At 38.9% G+C, this 26,870-nt stretch overlaps 1 protein-coding gene across 3 annotated transcripts in view; it reads right to left on the bottom strand.

The window, feature by feature from the left end:
* adamts16 (ADAM metallopeptidase with thrombospondin type 1 motif, 16) overlaps positions 1-26,870 on the bottom strand; it is a 78,037-nt gene that overhangs the window by 35,289 nt on the left and 15,878 nt on the right. For 2 of the 3 annotated variants that reach the window (XM_079894187.1, XM_079894188.1), the window contains exons 4-11: positions 25,583-25,931; positions 24,892-25,094; positions 23,720-23,803; positions 20,255-20,414; positions 16,348-16,453; positions 16,122-16,259; positions 11,003-11,156; positions 2,630-2,725 (exon numbers count right to left, since the gene is read on the bottom strand). In XM_079894187.1, the coding sequence (XP_079750313.1) occupies positions 2,630-2,725; positions 11,003-11,156; positions 16,122-16,259; positions 16,348-16,453; positions 20,255-20,414; positions 23,720-23,803; positions 24,892-25,094; positions 25,583-25,931 (1,290 nt within the window). The remainder of the gene's footprint in view (positions 1-2,629; positions 2,726-11,002; positions 11,157-16,121; positions 16,260-16,347; positions 16,454-20,254; positions 20,415-23,719; positions 23,804-24,891; positions 25,095-25,582; positions 25,932-26,870) is intronic. The other variant, XM_079894189.1, reaches the window with a different exon arrangement.

Here is a 26,870-nt window from a genome sequence, read left to right as displayed (position 1 = left end):
GCAATACTGATAAATAATCATAATACTTTTGGACAAATTGTGCATCCTTGCAAACAAGAACAGCAAGCCTGGATTTGTTTTATTGCATTGTAAAATCACATTTTTATCAGAAAAATTGCAAATTATTGTTTTTCATTTTTAATTCCCATCAGGCACCATTCCATCCAATTCAACTCTGTATGAGAGGTTAAGGACTGAATGAATGATAGTCCCAGTCCAGTGCTTTTCACACCCTCTGTGTAACTGAAACTCATGGGATGGGGCTGATATTTCCTGAAAGCGGATTGTCAAGATTCCTAGAGGAGACTGTCATCATTAGTGCTGCGTACCGTCACTGGTTCTCTCTCAGATTAAACTGTCGTGTTTAATATATCACAAACCGAACACCTCCAAGTGCCTCGAAGAACACATGTGAAAGACATCTCAGACCACCAGCGTTCGAGATGACACGCGCTGGAACAGGAGAGTGTGTTTGTAAGAGAAGTGCTCTTGTTCCTGCACCTCAGGATGGGTCTGTAATTACCCTAATGCCCCAAACATACTTCAGTAACGTGAGTTAGTAAAGAAACAGCCCAGGAGGTCAGCCCCGGCCAGCATGAGCTCATTAAACCCAATCTGCTGTGAAGGGCCTGAATCAGTGGAAAGGCATCCTAAGGGACGGAGAGAAAGGGAGGAGAGCAATGACGAGTACTGTAACAGCTAACACTGATGAACACAGCAGTGATCTGTCTGTCTGTCTATTTGTGTGATTAGTGTATCTGATACGTTTTTGTAGCCTGAACAGCAAAAGTTCCATTGTAAAATCTGATCCACACCACACACGTCTTTAGCTTGAAATCCGATTAAAGCGTTTTGATGAGTTAAGATGACCTGAGATGACGGACAGACCCTAAGGAATAAAAAACACCTATGCTGACGTGGTGTCAAACTGCCTGCAACTGCATACATTCATTCATTTGAGCTCATGTTTCATGTAAAAAAAGAAGTGCACATTAGCATACTTTTATAAAAGAGTACTTACTACGGAAATAATACACCTTCAAAGAATATACTTAAGTGGGAACTACATGTAATGTTTTCGGGCACTTAACTGCATGTAACTGAAATCAATCGCACATGTATAATAGTTTAAAATTTATTTAAAATGCAATTAGATGAGCTTTAGAGTGCTTTCTGACTTAAACTTTGGATGTACAGTAATTTCATAATTACTTCTATTGTCTTTGAAATATGGTTAAAGTGTACTGACAAGCATTTATGGTAAACTAAAATATACTTTAATGTTATTTCTATTGAAACTTGTCTGTCATGTATGTGAACATATTTGTAATGAGTCATGACACACTTATAATGATGGTTATAATTTAGTACATTTAAAATATAGGCCTATTAACGTAATATTGAATAATACACTACAGTTAAAATTATAATCAAGTACTGTTTTAGTATGTTAATCAACACATCAAAATAAGTGCACTTCTTTAAAGCATGAATACAATTATTACAAGAATTTAGAATACACTCTAAATTAACCTTTAAGTAAACATAGTCATGAAAGTGTACTCTCTTCAAGTGCACTTACATTTTATTACAGAATGTTGCAGTGCTTATAAATGATTTACCCTCACACACCATTATAAAAATTTTTTTTTTTTAAATTCTGTTGAAAAAAAAAAGAAGATATTTTAAAGAATGATAGTAATCAAACAGTTGATGGTAGCCATTGACTTCCATAGTAGGAAAAAAAAAATACAATGGAAGTCAGTGTCTACTATCAACTGTCTGGTTACCAACATTCTTTCAAATATCATCTTTTGTGTTCAACAGAAAAAAGAAACTCATATAGGTTTGTAACAATATGAGGGTGAGTAAATGATGACAACATTTTAATTTGTGTGTGAACTGCCGGTTAAATCAAAAACATTAAACTCCTCTCGCCCTCGAAATGACATCTGTTCTCTTCATGACGTATGTCTTCGCAGAGGGTGGGACTAAATATCCTCCACAACTGACTGCAAACTGGGCAAAATCAAGTCACGTCCCACATTTTCTTCCAGAAGCCATTTCACTTGGATATACATCACAATAGGGAAGAAAAGACTATCGGAACTTTCGTTTTGTCCGACTTTTCGTCCGTCCAAGTACGAGTGCACACGTTCAAGTACGAGTGCACATTCAATACAATAAAGCGCACTTCTTTTTCACAAGGGTTTCCACTGTCGAACTGAACCTTTTCTAGTACACTGAGTTCTCAGCTTGTCTTGTGAACATCACTGTCACTATTCTGTTTTCGTGACTCTCAACACGAATTGTTCACTCATTATATCCGCTGGCATTTACACCAGCCTCTCTCTGCTCGGCCTCCCTGGAAACACTCATTTAAGACACTAGACATCTGTTAACAACCCATCTGAAAGAACAACAAAACCCCCCAGAATGCTTTCTCCCCGCCGGGTTAATGTCACAGGCTGAATAACCATGAGAGGATGTAAATGATTAAACTCTTTCAATGACAAGAAACAGGCCATTTGGCTTTTTCCTTTGTGCCACTTGAGCTGAAAGGGACGGGTATAACCTGACTTCTTTTTAAGGTGAGACGCTTCTGAACACATCTGTGGTTGTGACTCACCATCTCTGGACCGCAGGAAGAGCCCTCGGCGGCTGGCATGAACTTGGTCTCACATTTTCTTCCGACCCGATGGCACCACAGGGCTTTGCAGATGTCCTGTATGACACACATCAGACAGACGTGTTGATATGAATGCATTAAAGAACCTGCCATTTTGACAGAAGTCGGAGCGATATTTATACTGAACAAATTAAGTATTATAACACATTACGCAATGGATAGATGTTCTTCACAAGCTGTATGAGTCCAAAAGGCAGTTGTACAGAATAATGTTATAATGACACACTGTTTATGGTCTCTGGATATAATAATGACCTTTCTGGTTTGTTTTAAGCTTCAGCATCATATGCCAAATATTCTGTATGTTGGTGATTCTGCAACTAACTGAACTTTTTTTAGGTTACACTTTATTTCGAAAGCCCACTTTTGACTTTGCAACTTTGAAGTAACTTTGAAACTACATGTCGACTAACTATCATTAGAGTATTAGTAGACTGTTTGGTTAGGGTTAGTAGAATAAGTTGACTTACAAAGTTTTTACTTCCCTTTAACTTTTAACATAATAATATTTAATACATTTCAATTTACATTCAAATTTTCTAATGTTTTTAAAACAAATATTGCTGTTCTCAGTCCTGCTGTTATTACCAACACACCAAACATTGAGAGAGCAATTGAGTTTATACTTGGTTATTGTCACAGAGATGAGAAGTGACAGGCGATCACATTTCTGCCAGATGTTGAACAGAACTCTTCAAACAGAAATGTTTTTATTTTACACCATGATATGAGAGTATGTTTATTAAAACTGGGAAGTATTGGAAAATGATGATTCAGAAACAACAGTTTTTTTACCAACTGAAAAATATATAGAATTATTTTTGCATGTCTAATTATCTACAAACATTCACACCTTATATACCAAACTTGAAGGATGATCAAGCTCATTATCAGACATTTATTCAAGCAAATGTCATAAATGTTTAAAAATAAATGCAGTATTGTATGAACAATATTTCAAGTAATCAAAAATGTCCCTCACTGAAGAATAATTTATGAAATCATCAGACACCCTAAGGCCCTGTTTACACCTTATATTAAGATGCATTTCGGTCGATCGGATCACAAGTGGACGACACTAAATACAAGTGTAAACGAGGTCTAAAACGTTTTGAGTTTGTCCACTTTCGACCACTTCCAGAGGTAGTCAAAAACGCATTTGACCGGATTGCTTTGGTAGAGTAGAAGCTCATGTGGTCGAATGTGTTCGAACAGCCACAAAAGACCATCTACTCTCCGTCTACTGACCTGATGCATAAACATTATGGGAAGAGATGTAGCCAGACATGATTTATACTTTGTCATTAAGACCCAAGTTTGGTTTGAAGAAGAAAACTTACCAAGCACAATGTTCTCTCACTATTCCTGATTTCTAACACACACTCACAGCATTCGGCGTGATCTTGCGGCTGTCAGAGCAGAAACAAAAACTGCTGCTCTCCGTATGTTTTTCCGTCATCTCCGGGCACGTTCATATGTAAATTGCGCGAGTTGATTTTGTCCATTAGATCGAAAGATCTAAAAAACACATACATTTATCTGCCCATAGACCCTCCCCTCGAAAAAATCAGGACAGAAGTGTTTGAAAGTGGACAAAAGAGACACATTAAAATACCAGGTGTCTTGTGATCCGATTGACCAAAACACACCTTAAAGGTCCCGTATTATGCCCCTTTTCACAAGATGTAAAATAAGTCTCTGATGTCCCCAGAGTGTGTATGTGAAGTTTCAGATCAAAATACCCAACAGATCATTTTTTACAGCATGTTTAAATTGTCATTTTTTGGGGCTCAGAAAAACGTGCTGTTTTAGTGTGTGCCCTTTAAATGCAAATAAGCTGCTGCTGGACGGCCCAGGGGGCGGAGCTTCATGAGCTCGCGCTCAGTCTCTCAGGACAATTTCATCTCACGGAATGATGATAATATCAGAAACTCTCAGTAACGGCGTTCATTTCGAGTCGGACAATAATGCCTACAGAGTCAGAGTGCTGTATAGAGATGAAACAGGTATAGTTTAGTAGTTTAATTACGGTTATTATAACGTATTTGTCATCTGCTTGTATGTATCCATTATTTATTAATAGCCTACAAGTCTGCTGTCTGAATGATGATCAAACATATACTGATGAGTTTAATAAAGTTTATTGTACATCACACAAAAGATGAAGCGTCAGTTTTACTTCAGAAAATCACCGTAAGAGCTGAGTAAACACAGTAAGTAGAGTTGAGGGAGCATTCCTGTGGGCGGAGGTTAGTCAAAAAACGGTTTTAATGACGTCATTAAAGAAGGAAGTAGAGGGATGTAGTCCAAACGGGCCGTTCGATGTAGGCGACTTCTGTTAAATAAAATATCTCGCTTGGCATTGAACTTTGAGCTTTATCATTTTACAGATATTATTTATACTCTAACAACAACATTACACACTAACTAAAGTTTGAAACATGGGATCACGAAGAACGGGACCTTTAATACCAGGTGTAAACAGGGCCTAAATGTTTTTTTACTGTCCCAGATATCTACGTCTTCCTCTCTTTCACTTTCTCTCTATGAAACAAGAGCAAGAAGAGCAAGAAACGGCTGCACGTTTTATATGTCCGTATATTATTCACATCTGGATTATTGAATCATATTTTGACAATGGGAGCACAGATGGGAGGAATAGAAGGCAGTTTGCCAGAGTGATCACAGAAATCCCAGCACAAGTTCTGCAGCTGTGTGTTAAAGCGAGACCTCCTCAAATCCGTCCCTGTTGTTCCTGCTGAGGTTGAACATCTCAGTCCTATCACAGCTCGGACTGCCAGAGAATATGAAGATGCTAATTCATGGTGAAAGCAGTGAGAGCTCAGGATGACAGAACAGCTTTGCTTGAAGATCATCTACAGAACAATTTCTATCCCGTTCAGTGACATGAAATGAGCAGGCCCCTCTTTGTGCTTTGTTTTTATAGTCCAATGTAAATTCATGTTCCATTTCCATTTGAAGCTTCAGATTCTGGGTTGTTGGTACAATTTACTATCCAACAATACATATTTTTTTGTTGGTATGGCTATATTTACATTGTGTTTTTTTAATACAAAACCTTGAATGAGTTTTTCTTCTGTTAAACAAAAAAATAAAAAAAATAAATAAAGATATTTTGAAGAACGTTGGTAACCAGACAGTTGACGGTAGTCATTGACTCCCACAGTAGGTAAAAAAAAAAAAAAAAAACTATATTAGGTGAGATCAGGACAATAGGAGCCCAGCAAACAGAGCTTCCCACTGGCGTCCCTCCAAAGTATATTTAGCTCTGCCTTTGCTTCACGAGACCGTGCAGGCCTGGAGCGAAGTCTGCACTCAGATTTCTCTACGGGGAGGTCCAATTTTAGATGTATAGACTAGACTACAGTGGAACAATTATTTTAACAAATCTCTATTGAGTTCAGACGACCTGAATTCCTGGCGTTACAACCGATTTACAGATTTCAGCAATAGAAAAATAGAGAAAGTGCTCTCCTCTCAGTTTTGAACGTGATGTTTTGAATAATCGAACCGTCTGAGCTATACGGGCATCAGAATCCCTGGACTAAAGAATGCAGGTCAAATGTGATCACAGGTCACATGTTCACAGAAAGCACACAAGTCTGCTTTTAACCCCTTTCACACATCCAGTCTTTACTGGTAAATTACCAGGAAATTACTGTTAAGAGATCATGTGTGAACAAGACCTTTTCAAAAATATAGGTAAATCAGTTTTGGCAATTTCCTAGTATGAGAAGTTGTTACCAGTAAATTACTGTAAATTACAGTAGATTACCAGTACGAGTACGTACTGTAGAAAGTCAGAACGTGCTGATGGAAGAAGTCTGCTTTGGGACAATCATAAAGCTCTGTTGGAACTGTTTCTGCTGTAAACATGCGTTAGACAGACATCTAAACTTAGTGTTGCATCTCGTGTTCGTCTTCTTTTCCATTTATCAGCGTTGCGGGTCTGCAGTGGTTGTGTACTAACTGTAATACTATAGTAACTATTATGCGTCTTGTGTTTTAAAGACCAACACCACATTCTGTGAGATCATCCTCATATGCCTGTCTCTCAGAAGTAAATGTAGTCAAATTGGACAGATTGTGAAAGTAAAGCGCTTCTTCTTATCCAGGTGGATGAACAAAACGGCTCAGTATTTCTTAGGTAATTTCTTATGACTGGCATCAGAGTTTATGGTACTGGTACGGTATTTTGGTACTGATGTGGGAACGGTAACTTACTGGTAAAAAGTTGTGTATTTACTACAAAAGTCATTTTACAAATTTTACAGTAATTTACCAGGATTGCTGTTTGAAAGGGGCTACTGTCTTTTGTTAGGGTTAGGGAAAACTTTACACCAGTACCTTTTCAAGTCCGATCCATTTTATAGGTGCAGAATGTAGTATTGACAGCTAAAGATTGGGTGCTGAAATCCCCATTCAAAATATTGAAGAGTCACGCGGGTTGTCAGATTGAGGACTCACAACAGGAGTGAGCGCAATTGACATAGGTAGGTGACGAGCCTTACACTGTAAGCTGATGAGTGATTTATCCGCGTTTTAATATGCTCCTGTTCACAGAGATTTTTAGATGGATGCTGAAGCTTTTTAGGTCGGGTAGACTCTTTGATCTCTGACCCAGTTTGTTTGCTGGCTTCCATGACTGCAATACTCTGTGTTTTCTGCAAAACTGGCAACCCGGGGTGTCGAAATACTGTTGGGTAAATTGGCAACGTGCGGTATCGCACAGACCAAAACAAAAACAGACATTTCAACACAGAACACACATTTTAAAGTAAAATAACTGGCTGTAACATTGTTTTTCGGAGAAAATGTGTGAACTTAAAATGTTTCCTAAATATCTGTAAACATATTATGGTATTTTTATGCTGTCAGTGAGTGTGCCTTACAAAGTTGGTATGTTGTTATGTCTTGTGTTGTAAATGTGTTATTAAAAAAAAGAAGATGAAAAATATGCATTCCATTTTAAGCATCACATTTGTGTCCAAACATCTGGATATACTTATTTATTCACATAGTCAGGGTTTGAAATGAACTTTTTCACTCACCAGCAAATTTGGCTGCTAAATTTTGAAGTCATCGGCCATTCAAAACTTTTACTAGCCAAAACAAAATGATCAGAAATATACCAGAGTATCAATGTCACATGCTTAGATTTAAATCTGATTCTGAATCATTGTATTGCTTTCAGCTTTACGACAGTCAATCACTGTTTAAGGGTACCATTCAAATAAAATAAAATAGAAATAAAAACAAAATTCTCTGTGATTCTTTTATAACTGTCTTGATTTTACCTGCACGTAGCAATAAAGACGCTAGGTAGCTTTTCCCCCAAAAGTCTTGTACATGTGGCATTTATTAGAACAGGTTGGGAAAAGTGGCCTCTTAATTGTCTCTAGGGCTCCAGCGGAGCACACCAGACTGGAAGCACTGTGCCTCGGACATCTCGATAGACGCCGAGTGGTGCCGCCGCTATGCGTATGGTATGGTACCAAATATATACAGTATAAGTATGGTAGAAAACAAGGTTTTCAAATTTTAAAGAGGTGTCACTCCGCAGCGTTATTCTTAGTGCACGACCCTCTTTATTCTTTGTTTTGCTAATGTTTAAATCTTTGTAAGGGAAGGGCTTTGGTAATGATGCCATAACCCGCCAAATTGGCTAGCGTGTTGATATGCGTTACCCGCCACTGTGGATTTTCACCCCTATTTGGCAGGTTGGCGGGTGTTAATTTCAAACCCTGCATACAATGACTATAAAAAGTCTATAAAAATGGCAGGTTTGAGATATGAATCCAAGACAAATCATGTTTTTTCCAAATTTAATGTGATGTTGAAACCAACAAAATTAATGTAACAAACAAATTTTTTGTAGTCTTTTTAGCCATTGTACATTCTAAATCATGAACAGTGGAGCTTGCTGAACAGCCATGCGTGTGTTTTGTCAGGGCCATATCCTAAAAAAACATGATTATATAGAAAATGTGGCACATATGTGCTGTGGTGCAGCGTGACAGATCTCTCCAGGCCTCAGTGAAGTGACCGCGAGTGCTGGTTTCTCTCTCAGGTGAGGCATTCCTCTCAATCACACTGTCACGCTTGATCCCTGCTCTCCTAGTGAACCTGGATCAGCTTCCTCTTTCCAAATGATGACCATAAACTCCATGATAAGAACCACACAAATGGATTCTTATCAGTTTGAAATAACTTTAACCGTAACGCAGCTCAGGCTGGATCAAATATATCAGTCTCATGTTCCCGTTGGGAAGACATTTGAAGCTGCATACGCACCCTAGTGAAAAATAAATATACTAAAATTGTTGTTTTAAGCTCAAACTCACTTAATTTTGATACAGATTTCGGAAAACAAGACATTACCCTAGTGAAAAATAAATACCAAAATGTATTTGAAATACATTTATTTTATGCTAAGTATACTATACGCTTAATAATAAATAAATAAAATGTATATTAGTAAGTCTAAATCGATATGAATGTAAATGTACATGTACATATGTATAGTATTCTTAGTAGGGCTGGGTAAAAAAATATTGATTTCTCGATTTTAATCGATTCTCATTTTTACGAACCTATATAATTCTTAAATCCCAAGAATCGATTAGTCATCCTGTTCTTAGTTGATGAATGAATGTAACATAACATTGTAGTGCGCATCCCATCAAATAAATCGCAATAATCTTTGTGATTTGTAACTATTGATATGAAACAAAGTCTCAGATTTCAAATTACGTCCATTATCTTACGAAATTCAAAAACATAAATACCGTTTTCTGTCGCCACGCGTGAGATCGCTCTGGCTCAGCTGAAGAGAAGCAGCAGCACACATATGATCTTCTCTTCCGCCTTAATAGTACCAGTTACCGCGCGAAATAAACATGAATGAGCATCGGAAAGTATGTTAGGCAGAGTACAACTTATCGAAATCCGTATCATGTGACATGGAATCGCTCAATCAGTGTTTCAACCGTGGAAAGACATCAGTAAATCAGCTTGTAAACAATGTCATGTAACGTCACATTTACCTCAGAAAAAACATATCCAGTGACCATAAACTCGTTAGTCAGCTAGAAAAATTAACTCTAGAGAGGAGCATTTTGCTAAATATATGCACCATATTACATATTCATTATAATTTTTAATGTTCTTCAATTTTTAATGCATGTTTGAATAAATCTGGCAGGTTTTTATGACAGCCACCATTTAAATGTTTATATTTCATATAACTTTATTATTATAAAAATAAATTTTAAGTGTTTGTATACAAATCAGTTAATTTTTACCTTCAATATTATAGTAGGCTAGGCTACAACTGACTCCCATAGTTTACAGCATTAGTTAAGAGATTTGTTTTCCTTGAGAAAATTTGCCTAGCAGTGTACGAATTACAAGCTTGTGAATCGAAATCGAATCGAATTGTGAAATCTGTGTCAATACCCAGCCCTAATACTTAGTATAAAATAAATGTATTTTAAATACATTTTTCCATAGTTATTTTTAGCGCAATTTTCCACCGGACAAAATTGCGCTTGTTAACTCATGATTTCTGTTCTGTGCGTCTGTGCGCACCAATCTTGCACTTCTATCTACTCCTCAACCAGACCACCTAGAGACTTCGGGTTTTCGGCATTATGTTAAGGAAGGTCTAAGCATAAGGGGCTTCTTTCAAAACCATCAACAAATCTTACTGACTCCAAACTTTTGAACAGTAGTGTATGTTTGGAAGTTGGTGCACTAGTTACAACCAGTGTTCTTAACTAGCTTAATCAACAAGACTTCCTTGACCAACTAGCTTCACAAGAGCAAGCTTGCTTGAGCAGAACGTTTTGTTGGAGAACAGTATGTCTAAGCAGACCAACACTAAACCAGCACTAACCTAGTTAAGCATTTATCAGCATGGAAACTCAAGTGCTCATAGAAATGTCCAAATTGGAAGTAATAACTAAGGCTGTTCCTCTGATTTTGGTCAAAGTAAAATGCATATGCCAGGCAATTTCATACATATTTTATCATTCATGTGTAGTAGTTTCGTAGCATGAATATTCACATCATTAACAGGCTAAATGAGCAGTGTTTCCTGTCAAGATTAAATAGCTTATCTTACAGTATTTACACAATGGTCTTTACAAAAAAAATTAGCAAGAATGTGTCATGTGGTGCCATTCATGTGCATTCAGCTCATGAATATGATATTTCTGATATGACTAGAACTTTTTTCAGAAGTGATTTCATTGATAAAACAATATGAAATATTGATATTAATGGCCTTGCCTTCTTGAAGTCCAGAGTGCACAGTTTGGCTTTCTCTCCAAACTGCCACTTGCACTGCGTGTCGGCGTCGTACAGCTCTCCAGGAAGTTTCTCGGGGTATTTGTACTCCTGTATGGCGTTGGGCTCATCAGACAGACAGGTGGCCTGGGCGGTACTGAGACAGAAACACAACTGTAAAACAGCTTGACTCTTGTACAGTAGAGATGGACACCATGACAACATAACAACAGTAGTTCCCCTGGCTACATTTAGAGATTTCTACATTTAGACTTTATCATGACGTATGTTATTCAATGCTGCCGTTATTGTACAGGCCGACAGAGAGGCTCCGCTTGTAAACGATATCATGAGAGACAAGGATCATGAGAAAGTATTTTACATTGTTTAATACCGTGTGTTTTACACAATCAGACATACAGTGAAACCCTGAATGAGCTCTGAGTAGTTTAGCAGACGCTCCGGGCCGCTCGCCCGCACAATGACGAGAGTGTGTCAGTATGTGAGTGTGTGTGGGATGTATATTTGCAATCGGTGTCACATCAACTAGTCTATTAGTTCTATATAACAAGCACATCCAGTAAAAACATACTAATAGAGGTGATTAACCAAAATAATAAAAGTCAAAGTCAAGTCAAGTCAAGTCACCTTTATTAATATAGCGCTTTTTACAATAGTGATTGCTTTAAAGCAGCACTGATTGGACGAAAGTCGGCACACTGCTACTCCCATACAATACTTGAGTTTAGGGATGCTTGATTTGGGGGAAGTTTTTACTTTTCTGAATGACTAGTTGACTAGTAAAGATGAGTAGTCAACTGAACGGTTTGTATCTGTACAGACAGATGCAGTTGTTGCAGAACACTGCAATATAAAGTTGAAGTCTACTACATCCAGCTATCCCAGAATCCCTCTGTGTTTCAGTGGATCCTGTGAAGGGAAACCCTGTCCTTTTCCGCTCCTGCTTCCAATTATCTGGAGAAGGATCAATGAAGCAGCATCTGGCCCACAGAGGCAGGAATGTCAGAGTCAGATGAATCTGATTCAGTTCCTCATCACCACTCAGTTTTCCCAGTGTCACCTCTTTAAGTTTCCCCCCAGATTAAGGCGACCGGCAGCTATAAGACGGACCTGCTCAAACCAGACCCGGCCAGACTCCCTTTCAAGCTCTGTTTTATTAGTGAGGGGAGTGATAAAAGCGGAAGGCTGTGAAGAGGAACGAGAGAGGGTCTGAAAGCAGATCAGGCTTTAGCTACTTGAAGGTCTTGTGATCTGCTGGCTGAATGTCGATAGGCACATGGTGACGTAGGTGAGGCTGCTCATGAGGAATGAGAAACAGATGGGAGGACAGCTGACGGAGAGAGCATCGCCGTATTTATCGGCAGCACACTGGGGTGTCGTGGGTGTGGAAAGAGAAATGAGGGAGGATCATTCTGCAGTTTGTCGCCTTCAGATGCCCTGGAGGCTCACAGGCAGACTCTGGTAACACTAATGCCACTGTCACACTACAGGTTTCGGTACATATGAATTTGATTAACCATGCAGTCTGATTGGATTGACTGGTTGGTTCCTTACGTCAATTTGTAACACTTACGGCTTCAGGATGCTAAATGAGGAACTAAATGAGATGGAGAAAGTCAAACCACAAACTTTGGGGAGTCAGCAATAAAGCATCATGATCCCAATTAGGCCTGTCACGATAACAAATTTTGCTGGACGATAAATTGTCCAAGAAATTATCGCGATAAACGATAATATTGTCGTTCTGAGACCATTTTCATTTAATATAATTATAATGGCATAATAATGCAGGTACACCTTTTCAACGATCTATAAACTTTTATTTCTAAAGAATATTAAACATTGAAAACGGAAAACATTTTAAATATCCAAAAAAATGAACAAAACAACCAAAAACAATAAAAGCAATGGACTCTTAGTGTCTGTTAACAAAATAAATGTCTGTTAATAAATAAAATGGATGTAAACAAAATTGCACTTCAAAAAATATTAAACATTAGGCTTTAGACATTAGGCATAAATAGTGATACATTCCATAACAGGCAAAACTGCCGTTTAGGACCTTTGTAAACAAATAAAAAAAAGCCTCAACAAGCCATATCACACCATTCTGCACTGTCCTCCTGTTACTTTGTCAAGTGATTGTGTACTGTCGGGAAGACGGAGACGCACTTTATTGCGTGTATGCTACGCACTGAAAATACTTGGTTAGGATTAAGGGTGAGGAGTGTGTGCGTATTACACGCCATAAAGAGCGTATCATATGCACGCAAAAAATATTTTTGGCGTATAAATGGCACGAGAAATAACATTCGTGGTATAGATACGCATTTTCATGTGATCGGGCTCGCTGTCGCAACTCACAACTAGCGTCTTCTCTCTCTCCCGGCAGTAGCCGCAAACAGTCCCGCCGGCGCTTTCCCATACGTGACTGACAAGCGCCGCACGCCGCCTCCCCACACAAAGACCATGCAACTGACAAGAGACGAAGAGAGTTCACTCCTCCTATACGCTAAAGAACCGAGAGTGGTCATCCAGTCTCTTTGGTAGAGAGAGAGAGACGAGGAAAACAAACAAGCATGCAAATGGAATTATCGCGGCCGGAAAAATTATCGAGCTCATTTTTTTTTATCGTGCGATTAATTGACTTATCGACTATCGCGACAGGCCTAATCCCAATCACTTTTAATGGAGAACAAACCTGTGATCTTTGGGTTATTAGTCTGACTCTCTGTCCATTAGGCCTCTATGAGGTCTGCAGTCTTCCATTCTGGTGACATGAGAGACAGTGACCATTATCGACCAGATGTAGGCATGTCCAATTTGAGAAAGTTGAGAAAAGTTTTAATATTATGCAAATAAAGGGCAACTACCAATGCGAGTGAAGTCAGTGGAGCTCATATGATCAGTTCCCTGCCAGGTAATGTGTCGTCAAGAGAGTCAGAGTATCAGTCAGCGTATGTTATTGGGGAAATAGAGTGCTGCAGTGATGTTGTATTTTTGTAGGCCAACCCGGAAGTTAGCATCACTCTGGTTCCCTTGACAAAAACCCAATAGGATTTTTTTCCCCTCATTGACACACACTATTAAGTGCATGATTCTTAAGGATGTAGTCTTTGAGGTTTGCTCAGGCACAACTTTTAACAACACAGCTGTCTTTCATCGTCGCTAGTTATTTGATTTTGTTTTGGAATTTGAAAATATCTTGAGCTTCTCTTAACCACAGACCTTTTTTAGGCATTTGACCAAAAGCCCATTAAAAAAAAAAGGATAATGGAACTGTAAGTGCTAAAACTCGTTTACGGGGTTTGGCCTATAAAAATGTGTCATCCCTGCAGCACTCTATGGCAGAGTGCTTATTTTTTGCCTTTGCAATCTAATGGAGTTCTCTCCGACAGTTCACCTGAAAATGGACCTTGTCCGACTGCAGCTCCCGCACAAGCTAGCGGCCTTTACTGAGTTTGCGAGTTCCATGAACTCAGAACATGCAATGACATCCGAGAATGCTCTACTGAACTTAAGCACTTTACATTTACATGTATGCATTTGTCAGACGCTTTGCATTCAAGGTATCCATTTGATCATTCATACATTCCCTAGGAATCTAACCCACGATGTTGACATTGCTAGCACCATGTTCTATGGTTTGAGCTACAGAAAGCATACTTTATGGAACTTTATTTTAATTTTTTTACATTTACTAAATCTCAAGACTGACAGGAATCCAACTGCAACTCTGCTGTGCAAAGGACCGTAACTTCGCTTTTGGTCGAAAATGAGTTATTGAGATTTTTGGCACATTCAAGACGTCCTTTATCACGTGGATAAGTATCTTGAGTCAATTCCGTTGTTTTTTCGAGAAAATAATGGGTTGTCTTAAAAGCCCATGAGAAACCAAGGCAGAACACCGTAACACCATTTACCGCTCTTTGGCTTTGTTTTGGAATGCTCAAATTGAGTTAAGGAACTCTGCCTTTGTTTAGCCGCGTGTCAATATGCAGTTACTGTGCTAAATAATGATACCAATCAAATTGTACGGTGTTCTGCCTTTGTTTCACTGTCCATTAAAATTCATTGAAATTAGGCTACGTTGTAGCCTGTGTGCTTTGTACAGCTTCCATCAGTCCCTGTAACTTGATGTCCCCAGAGCTTTGTCCTGCACAAACGTGGTCAGAACATTATGGTCTGAACACGCTCCATCGGCAAACGTGCGAAATCGATCGCGAAGGATATATGCAGAGTTGACAGAAAAGAACTAAAGCCCCGCCTCACCCAGTTCGGGTACCGGACCTGGTTGAAACACTCATGCATCTAGCTGGCAGAGTGCCAAAACGTCGCCTTCAGCACCGCCCTAAACATGGTCAAGCCGACGCGGGGATAATATATCACAGGGAGTGTTAATAATGAAGCGGGTATAATAGTGCATACAACATAATGAAGCAACAAGTGTACTGGTGCATACAACATCAGACCAGCTGTTACAAGCGGTATACCTACAATCACATTGCCTGGCAAGGAAACCCCTACTCTCTCCTGCTGAGGCCTAGAACTACTGATTCCAGCTCGCTGCCAAGGATCTTCGCCCAGATGAGCTCATCACGATAACGGAGCACGAGGCCGGTTCATTTGACACCTTGGTTAATTTAAGGGCAAAAGGTCAAGCTGATCCACTTTCACGAGCACAGACGTGGCTCTCAGACAGAAAGTGACATTTAAAACCTGCTGGAGCTGCTTGCTTTTACATATCACAACCAAAACAGCACTACAAATACTACTTTTAAAAGATGAGGTTGGTGTCTAGACTCTCACTGGGCTCACGCTGGGTGATTCTGCATGGATGACTAATGGACAGGAGATGCTTAGTAAAGGGCATGTTGTTAATCTTTGCACTGTTTTTCTAATGCCACTTTGTGCTGCCAGTGGGTAAAGCATTTGATTTTGGCATAGTCTCTCCACGTGACTGAAAGTTTATTACAGTTTCCACAACACTGTAATTGTATTGATGCATTGAAAAAAAAAAAAAATAGAGTTCATGATTATGCCTTTTCGAAAGTGTTATTTGGGAAACAGATCCTAGATGTCAAAACAAGTCTTTACTCACCTTAGAAATCTGTTTAGATATTGTCGACTACAGGATGACCAGGAGAATAAACCATTATGCCCAGCCAAGGTGGGAGACATAATGTTTCCAACCGACTTCTTACACACATTGCCTTCGCCATCGTGGACCATTCCAAAGCTGTGGAAAACAAGGCTTTCATTGATCCAATACAGGCAACTGGATATGAGGGAATCTAATAGAGGTTAATTATAAATTTGACTCTTACTTGTGGCCAGATTCATGGGCAATTGTGAAGGCCAGACCAAGACCCGTGTCTTCATTGATCGTGCAGCTGCGGTACTTACTGCACATTCCACTGATTGGAGCAAAACCTGAAATTGAAACAATGAATGGAAGGATGAATGAATTTATGAATGAATGAATGATGATGGCTATATAAGTCAAACCAACAACTTGTACAAGGGGCCAAAGAGCCTGCAAAAATAAACATATACCTGATCATATCATATCGTCTAACTGTGCACCGCAGTTCAAAAGTTTGGGGTCGGTAAGATTGTTTAATGTTTCTTAAGTCTCTTCTGCTCACCAAGGCTGCATTTATTTGACAAAAATACAGTAAAACAGTAATATTGTGAAATATTATTACAATTTAAAAGAACTGGTTTCTATGTGAATATATTTTAAAATGTAATTTATTCCTGTGATGGCAAAACTGAATTTTCAGCATAATTACTCCAGTCTTCAGTGTCACATGATCCTTCAGAAATCACTCTAATATGCTGATTTGCTTATTATTATTATTATATCAACGTTCTTTGATGAATATTAATTTGAAAAGAACAGCACTTATCTGAAATATAAATCTTTTTAAACGTTATAAATGTCTTTAATGTGACTTTCATAAGAGTGCTAACTGCAAACTTTTGAACAGTAGTGTCCATCATCTAATAAAGTGAGATGGCAATAAACATAAGAGTGTAAGATGGCAAGTGATGGACTGATGTAATCAGATCAAGATTTCGAGAGTATTTGTTTCACAACTGCCTGTTCAAAATAAAGATCAAATCCAGTTGTTTTGAGTCAGTCGCAGGAAATCTGAACAGATATATGAGTTACTTCAACCAGTATGAATCTGAAACACATTATATGCTATGCCTTCTACAACTAGGAGTAGTATATTAACTGTAGAAGGCATAAAAAATAATAGAAAGGCAACCTCACAAAATGCTTTGAACAATTCTATATGTGTTGCAATACTGGTCTGAGATCTAAGAGAACTGTATTTTATGACAAATTCTGACTTTCTAACTCTTTAATACAAAACCTATGGAGATGAAGCCCAGTGTACGTTGGAACAAAGTCAAACCCCAAAAGGACCAAAGGAGTCTGATTTATTTTCCTTAGATTTAATCGCTTAAAATATGTGCTGTTTTTTTGACACATACGCACCAAGTGATAAAATACTTGCATGTATTGCACAAATGTGTTGTACTAGATTATGTTGTGATTTATTTGTCTTCCAGCCTTATTGAAAATCGTATTTGGGACAAAAAATAAATAAAATAAATAAAATAAAAAATAAATCACATACTTTACTAAAAATGTCTTTCAGGGCCCATTACAATAGATTTATTTCTAAAAGGTCAAAAAAAAAAAAAAAAATCATCATATGTAATGTTATAGCTTTCAATATTTCTTGCTCTCAAGAAACTGTCATATGCAGAAATGATGCATGAGGGTAATTCATTTTGTATTCTGTGGTTTTCTCAGACTAGCGGTACGGTTGTATCAAAGGTTCGGCGTAGCTCTTTAATCATCCAGTCCATGACCTGTGAGGGACGTGAAATCTCCCATGACCCCCTGACCCCTTCACCTCCAAGCGTGAGCTGTGCAAGCCGCAGTCTGCGCTCAAGTGTTAATCATTGACACTCCACAAATGTTGTGTTCTCAGCACCCTTTGAACTGCGGCCTTGCATTTGAGGGGCATGGCTAGCTTTGCTAATGGGGTTAGGGGTTAGCAGGGAGAGATTCTTTTATGTGGCACAGGGTGGAGAACACAGCTCGAGCTCTCATAGGAAACAGGTTATTAGAGAAAAAAGGTTGTTACTGTACCTCTAATAATTTGGCAATTTAGCAGTAGCTTAAGTGATGACTAAGCGCAGTCATCACCAGACAAACAGTATATTATTGGGTCATTAATCTTAAATGTCACACCACACCTATGTTTTCTTACTCTTTTGTACAGGTTTACAATAAAACCTGACATCAGCTTAAAAGTTTTTGTCTTGTACTGTCACATAGTGGTGTAAATAAAGCATAAGTGAAGGCTTTCAGTAACTTATGCCTAATGTATAAATGTGATATTTACTATCAGCCATTATTAATTTAAACACTAGGCAAAAGTGTCCAATAATAGGCCAGTTACTTACAAGACTAATATTGGTTAGGGCTGGGAGTTGCCATTGACCTCCTAGTTCAATATTACAACAATATTTAGATGCTAATTCAATATGTTTTTTTTTTTTTTATGCATTTAGCATTTTACACATTGTGGTTCTCAATGTCCAATATATTGATGTCTGTTTAAATACTTGAAATAATGAATTATATATTTAAAAAATATATATATATAATACTGTAGTACTGTTTAAACTAATTAAAAAATAATAAGAAATTAAAACAATGATGTGTAGTCAACTATTTTTCAGCTAATCTTAAGAAACATTACAAGCAATAAAACAAAGAGTGCTTTCAGCGTGTAACTGCAGAGGGCTTTAAAGCCACTAAAGTTTGTCAGACATGAACAGTGAGCAGTGTTTATTTATTTCTCAACATTAATGCAGTTTGATTATTAGTAATGGCATCATAAACAGTGCAAGTCTCTTTGAGTTGCATTTACGCTGACTTTCAGACTTACATTTCACATTTACATTTAAGCATTTGGCACAACTTAAGGCCTGTTCACACCGGGACGAATTTCGCCTAGTTACTAAACAAAGGGTGCCAATGTGAGTGTGCACACCGACGCGAAAAACGTCACGCGTAAAAGCGTCATTTTTTAAAAAACGCCTCGGGTTCGTTTTTTTGGTTTGACGCGCCGCGTCAAAAACTATCCGACCAATGAGATTGGCGCTTTTGCTCACGTGTCTGGAGCTTCTGAAGTTACAGTAAAACACAACTTGGGGGCGCTCAAACACAAAACGGTCTTGCCGAGCACACATACGTAACGGCGAAGAAGATATACGCCAAGTAGCGTCTACACCTATTTTTTACAGTCTATGGTCTACACTGCCGGGAAGAAATAAGACGAGGAAGATGCAAGGCAAGATGAATGTAGAGCTGCTGGTCTCGTTGGTGTCGGAACATAAAGAACTATATGACAAACGCGACAGCGACTACAAAAATCTTGATAAAAGAGAACTGTTATGGAGTGGTTTCTGTTTTACATTAAGCGCCATCTAATGTCAGGGAATGAATTTGCATGTTCACTCGGCTCATCGTCAGCGAAAATCGCTTGGGTGTGAACACAAAAAACGCGTTGAAAAACGCTGGCGAATAACGCGCGCCGATATTCGTCCCGGTGTGTAGGGCCCTTTACAGTGCATTCAAGATATACATATCACCCTGTGTTCCCTGGGAATCGAACCCATGACCCTGGCATTGCTAGTACCATGCACTACCATTTGAACTACAGGAATGCTATGTTTTACAATCCGTTAAAGGAATGGTTGACTTCAAAATGAAAATTTTGTCATCATTTACTCACCCTCAAGTTGTTTCAAACCTTTGTAAATTTCTTTCTTCTGCTGAACACAAAGGAAGATATTTTGAAGAATGTGGGTGACCCCATTGACTTCCATAGTAGGAAAAAAATACTATGGAAGTCAATGGGGTCCATCAACTGTTTGGTTACCGACATTCTTCAAAATGTCTTCTTTTTTATTCAGCAGAAAAAAGAAAATTCATACAGGTTTGAAACAACTTGAGGGTGTAAATGATTAAAAAAATCATTTTGAAGTGATCTAATCCTTTAAGAAGGAACTGACAAATTTTACAAAGGTGAACACTTAGAGCATGTATCTCAAGACGCGTTTAAAACTTGAACTTCTTTTAACATGGCGTCTTTAAAACAAAATACATGGCAAAATACAATCAGCAGATGTTGTCCTTACCCAGAGTGTCACATGGTTCATTCTTCCAGGAGCAGATATCCAGACCGGTTAGCAGGATGGCATGATCATGACGGCGACCTCCTCGCCCGGCTAAACCTGACTGCCACTGGCAGAAACTGTTCAGAGTGTGGTCAGCATGATGGTTAATCACTAGTCCATCCTGAGGAAGTAAAGAGTTAAGAGTTAAGAGTAGATGTAATTGCATTAAATACTGTGTAGACTAGAACAATTCTATATAAATCAATAGTGGATTTAACATCAAAATATAACGTCTACTGATAAAATTTATGTTTTTAATGTAACCTTCTTCCTTTAAATAGGGAGAAAAATAATTAAAAGAGCAGTTTCATGCCTATCCTTGGATTGTTGAACTGTTCGAGGATAGTAATGCAATACATTTTAGAGAGAGTAATTAGGTCAGTAATCTAATTACACTGTTGAAGATGTAATTAGTAACTTAACTCTAGCTGCAAGTGACTAGTTTTGGGAGACTAAGACTACATCTAAATTAATCCAGATGCATTTCAAAATGCTCTCCATCCACACGTTTTCAAGTATTTTCCAAAAATGTCTCTTCCACACTGAAACGCTAAAATCATCTTACAGCGCATGCTTAATAGGCTATATCATAAAATCTCACGAGATGATAGCGATAGACTAGACATAATAAAGTTTTCATGCCGCCATATTAGGTGGTAGCGCTATCTGTTGCCATGGTTACTTCAACAGTGAGACCGAGAGAAATAGCGAAAGAGAGAGAGCCCAGCTTAGTATTTGTTTACATTTTAGCAATACGCCACAGTTTCATGGGAAGATATGGAGAAGGAGGAAGTGAAAGGAAACGGGCTCTATCGGGAGAGACAAAATAACAACGCTAGGCAGTGTTATTTAGAGAAACTGCTTGTCACTAAACTGACAGCAGCGACAACGAGCACTCAGCATGATTTCAAAAGCAATGTATTTCAGCGCCAGATCTTTTTATTTAACACAAATGAACTAAATTAATGCTCTGTTAGTCAACTAGAGTTGTTTAATTTGTAATAGATATATCTGTACCACGAACTGTTTCAAAAAGACACTTTTTTTCAATGACTCGCATTGACAGGGGAATGTCCGATCTGTCCGCTTACACGGCAGGCCCATCCGATTCATATCAGATTTATTTCCACATATAAATGACGCCTGAAACCTCAAGTATGACTGAGCTCTCGCACTTAACAGGTTTGTGGGTTTGTTAGTTGCACCCAGCCGCATCAGAAATGTTCATAAGCTTCTAATGACGTAAAGCTTATAAACTCTTGCATTGTGTAGGCACTGATACCATTAACCAGGTAATTGACCATGTCAGGGTGTGTGAAAGGTGGTAGTGCTTCTGGGTCTTTCATCCATTCTGTAGCTGCAGGTCGTTGGGTCCATGTTGTTGATGCTAAGCAGTTTCTCTAAGGCTACGTTTACACGTGGCCGGTTATTTTCATAAACGGACATTTCACCCTCTCCGTTTTCAGAAAAGTGTTTGTTTACACAAACCTGTGTATATGCCGTCAAGAGCATGCCAAACCTGTAGGTGGCAGTGTAACGAGAAGCTCAAGCCCATGTTAGCCCATGTCAGAATCCCGAAAATATAGGTCGCACCTTTGATGCAGTGTCAATACTGGGTAATGGGTCATGGGTTCTGTCGCATACTGTGACGTCGACTGCCTAAAACTCAGTTTTTCTCAGTTTACATGCAAATGTGCAAACAGAGTTTTCCAAAATCTCCACTCTGGCCGGAGTTTTTAGAAAGAATCGTTTTCAGAGGCAAATTCTCCATTTGCGTGTAAACGAGGGGCACAACCGTCTCCGTTTTTCAAAATAACCATGTACGTGTAAACGGGGCCTAAATAACACTGCCTGGCGTTGTTATTGTCTCTCCCGATAGAGCCCCTTTCCTTTCGCTTCCTATTTCTCCATTTATTCAACCGTATTCTCTCTCTAAGCACAGCCTTCCTAAAGTTTTGAGGTGAAAATGTCTCAGAATGTGTATTTATTCTGAGTGGAACTACCGTGCTCTTCCCCGAATGGGCCGGATCTGCGAAACGCGAGTCTGAGCGCATAGATTAGAGACGGGGAGGCAAATACATAGCCGGAGAATTGTGCCTCCGTTGGTAAAAATAATTAGCCAATCAATATCGAGTATTTCACTTTCAGCAATTAGGAGTGTTGAGAAGAGTAACATGGCAGAGGAGGCTAGCCTTCCTTGGTATGTCAACCAATCATCGCAAATACAGTACGTAAATTACGTGATATATTAGTTTGTACTTCTACCGCTGATGTACTAACTACACATGGAGAGTAGAAAATAGTGAATTTTTTTATAACAACAGCTACAAATAAAAAATTAAGGAAGATCCCATGCCTATAGGCTAAGCTAAGATATGGGCTACAGCAATCAGCTTTATAAATGGCCGAACATGCTCTTTTAACACGGACAAGCATAAAAGGGACACGGACAAGGATTTGAATCAAGTGATAGGCTAGGTGAGTGAAAGTGTATTTATATTCTTATATTTAACATTCTTATACATATATATTCTTATATTTAAAGTCTTGCTGTATGAATGTGTCATTTTCTGTAAATTTTCTGACTAAAAGTGACCAAAAAACAACAAAAAACAGTGTACTACTGTATACAACGCGAAAACAGCATTTTCAAATTTAGCCACTTGGGAAGCATCTTCAAAAAATTCTGTTTTCAAAGGACAAAAACAATGTCTCAATGTGGACAGAAGGCCAACATAAAGAGAAAAATATGTGTTTTCAAATGTACCCAGATTAGTGTATATGTAGCCCAACTCAAACTGCTTATCAAGCTCTGGGCAGAACAATTACTGGCTGCCTCTGCTGACCCCACCTCAGTAAATGAGTCTATACTGTAGGTAATTAGCCCCTCATCACTGATCCTGAGTGACTGTTGCTAATTACTCCAATCAAAAGGGGGATGAGGGTAATTTTCTGCATTCCTCGACTGGTGGCTAACGTGAACTTCATTAACATTAGCACAGGTGTATCAGTAACAGAGCCCTTCAGCCGTATGCTGGCCCGCTTTCCCACAGACATGTCCCTCGTCTGGCTGGAATCCAACGGAATGCTGTGTATCCAATTAAACTGTCATCATAAAAACGAGACCTGTTCAGATGGAGCGTCTCAAAAAGAGTGAAAGAGACAAGCCTCTCAAGGACAATAAAATCCACCTTTTGAAGCAATGTTTCATTCGGCTTCAAAGCTCTGTGTTATCTAAACCTCTCATGGTCCATGACGTCAATCGCCTCCAGAGGGCTTTAACTCTCATTCATTTTACAAATATGCACTTGGTGTTGGTGTAAGATATTCATTTGAACACACATTATCAATGCCATAGAGCCAAGATCTTTTACTCTGTTTTCAAAAATCTCCACTGCAATAAAATTCATAGCACCTTAAACTCACCTGGTCTTCATCCAGCAGTATTAGTCCAACAATTACAACATTGATGTCACCTCCAATCGTGCCATCTTTGAAAAGCGTTGAGACCTTTTTGGAGATGAGAAACAATGCACAAAAATCAGCATTAGGCTACAGGATTGTGCATAGACGTGGAGGCATCTAAACTCTTTGACTCCACATTCTTCAAGAACTTTGACTTTCTTGAATAGAGCAATAAGAAGCTTCTGTTTGGAAAAATGAGAAGCGTGTGGCTGTTCTTCAAAGTGTCATGTCTCTGGAGGCATACCACATGTACTTAAGGGAATCCCTAATCCCACATTTCACTGGCCTTTGAAACAGAACTGAAGACAAAGTCCCTGAGATGGTTTAAAGTGCTCAGGGAACATAAATACAAGCACTTAGTTCCCAATACAAGGCATTTTAGTTCTGCTATTTTGTCTTTCTTTTCGTTGACACCAACACAAGAGGCTTCCAGTTTGGTTTCATGTGTCAGTATTTCACTGATCCTTTGTAAAACACTTTTAACACACCTTCAAAAATCCTGGGTTTGATGGTTATGTTCACAGCATGTAACATGATCCAATTTTGATTACTCAACAATAATGTTTTCATGTGTGCTCAAGTTTTTTTCAGTGTGCTCACCCCAAAGAGACTCACTTTGACTTTTAGCAATCATAGACTACTTTGTTTGGTCAACCAGATGCTTTGACCTCAACTAGACATCATTTTCCATGCAATCAAAACATACATGAACACAGAAAACTGGGAACTGAATGGATGGATGCATGGATCAATGTAATGGATAGATGGATGTATGGATGGATGGGTGAGTGGGTGGATACATGTATGGGTAAATGGATGCATAGAAGGAGGGATGGATGTATGCATGGGACGGATGCATGGAGGGACTGATGCATGGAGGGATGGATGCATGGAGGGATGGATGAATGGAGGGACGGATTGATGGATACATGGATGATGGATGGATGCATGCATGTGTGCAATAAATGGCTGGATGGATGGATGCATGGATGGATGGACAGATGCATGGATGGATGGATTAATGGATGGATGGATAGATGCATGGATAGACAGACAGATGGATAAATGGATGCATGGATGCATGCATGGATGGATAAATGGACGGATGGACGGATTCATTACATGCATCTTACCATGTTAAGAACAGTAAGGACATATGTGGTTATATTCTCATGGCCATGATTGTCCATCATGTTGCGGTCGACCACCACCAGCGTCTCCACATTCAGCCTCTGGCGTGGATGAGGTTTAAACGTAATGGCTCGCTTCCCTCTGGGCATTAACTTATATTCATCCGGGAAAATATAGATATCTTCCTCAGGAGGTTTAGGCATATCTGAAACACAGGACCAAGACAATATCAACACTGGGTCACAGAGTCAATGCTGGTTCCCCAAAGAAAGTGCATTACTAGTTCAGAAAAAAGCTGAATCTGTGTCTGGAAAGCTCAGGCCCATACGAGACATTAATGCACGCCATGTGTGTCAAAATGTATTAGCTGTTACCTCACATCCCACATAAGATTTGGTTACTCGGTTTGCAAAATATTACTCAGGGTTCAAATGCGGTGTGAGGATGTGGTGTTTGTTTAGAGTAGGTGAAGATAATTCATCCCAGACCAAACACAATACAAGATGATGTCATGAAAACATGTTCAAGCTGACCCTTGAACAGCTGTGACCTTTTTACATATGACTGTTGTCTAAAATACACCCCCTCCTCTCCTAATGAATGTCTTTGACAGTCCAGCTACTAGACCTGAACCATGTAATGGAAAGCAACTCTGTTTGAAGGTGCGGTTGGAGAGAGAATGTCCTTACATACATTTCTTCCGTCGTCCACAGAAGTGCTGTCTCTGCCGTGTAGTGTAGTTGAAGTTGTCATGACTGTGTGGGGTACGCTGGGTCTCCTCTGGATCCGTCTGTGTGTGTGCGGTTCTCTCATCTTGTCTGCTGGTTCTCCACAGATATGGGACTGCTGAATCTTTTCTGCTGACCGTCTTTAGCTCAGAGGACCTCCTGGTTCTGCCTTTGCTTGTCTGTGGTGGCATGAATCTCTTGTAGAGAATGTGGGGATGGTGGTCAGATGGTGCTGAGAAGTTCTCCAGAAGTGCCTGATGTGGATGCAGTGGCTTCAGGAAGTAATCCATATCCTGAGTTCTAATCAAACCTGACTAGAGGGAAAACACACTGGTCAATGCCTTGCAGTCTTCATATCCACAACATTAAAGAGGTTCTATTACTGTATGCTCATTTACAAGTTCATAATTTTGTTTAGGGTCTACTAGAATGCGTTTACATCATGTAATAAAAAAAACCTCATTATTCTTTTATTTTTTTATAATTTACATTGTTGCAGCACCAGTTTTCAACCTCTATCTGAACACTGTTTTAGTTTTGGTTTCTTTAAAACCTGCCTTCTAAAAAGAGCAGTCTGATCTAAGAGCAGGGGTTGGCAACAGGCAGTAATACCTGGCCCATGCCCGCAGCCAGATTATTTTGATAGCGGCTGGTTTTGAAATAGATCTGTCATGACAGCGATAGTTACTCACAATCACTTTGTCTTCAAAACATTATGCCGTCATACTTACATGTTGCCTTCAGAATAAAAGTATGAGAATTTTTTTGCAGCAATGTTTTATTTTGAGATGAATTGAGAGCTTTTAATTTGAAAAGTTCTCAAAGACATTCAAAAGAGTCTGTGGATCGCTTTGTTGCAGATAAGACACCAGCTTTGCAAAACTAGGTAGGATGAACGCATAGTTGTCTTTCCATTCTTCTTTGAAGGCTGTGCCCTATTTTCGCTGTCAACTTTCCTCTTTAGACTCTTTGATAGTGCCATTTTCTCTCACCAGCTAGCTTAAATGTTAACATCACTCTGCACACGACACGTGGCTAGACTAACAAATAAACAGATGTCACCTGAACAAAATATTCTGTTACAGTTTAGTAGCAATGATTTCATGAAGTTCTTCACAAAGAAAATAGAAAACATCAGAACCACAATTGTAAACGTTCAGTCCTCAATCGCGCATTATAATCCAGCCTCAACTATCACCCCGCAAGAACAATTACAGTGCTTTACAACTATAGAACAAAGAGTTAAATAAACT

Source organism: Squalius cephalus, assembly GCF_949319135.1.
Source record: "Squalius cephalus genome assembly, chromosome: 15".
Lineage (NCBI taxonomy): Eukaryota > Metazoa > Chordata > Actinopteri > Cypriniformes > Leuciscidae > Squalius > Squalius cephalus.
The sequence above is the reverse complement of the archived record's forward strand: the minus strand, read 5'-3'. Positions and strand labels throughout refer to the sequence as shown.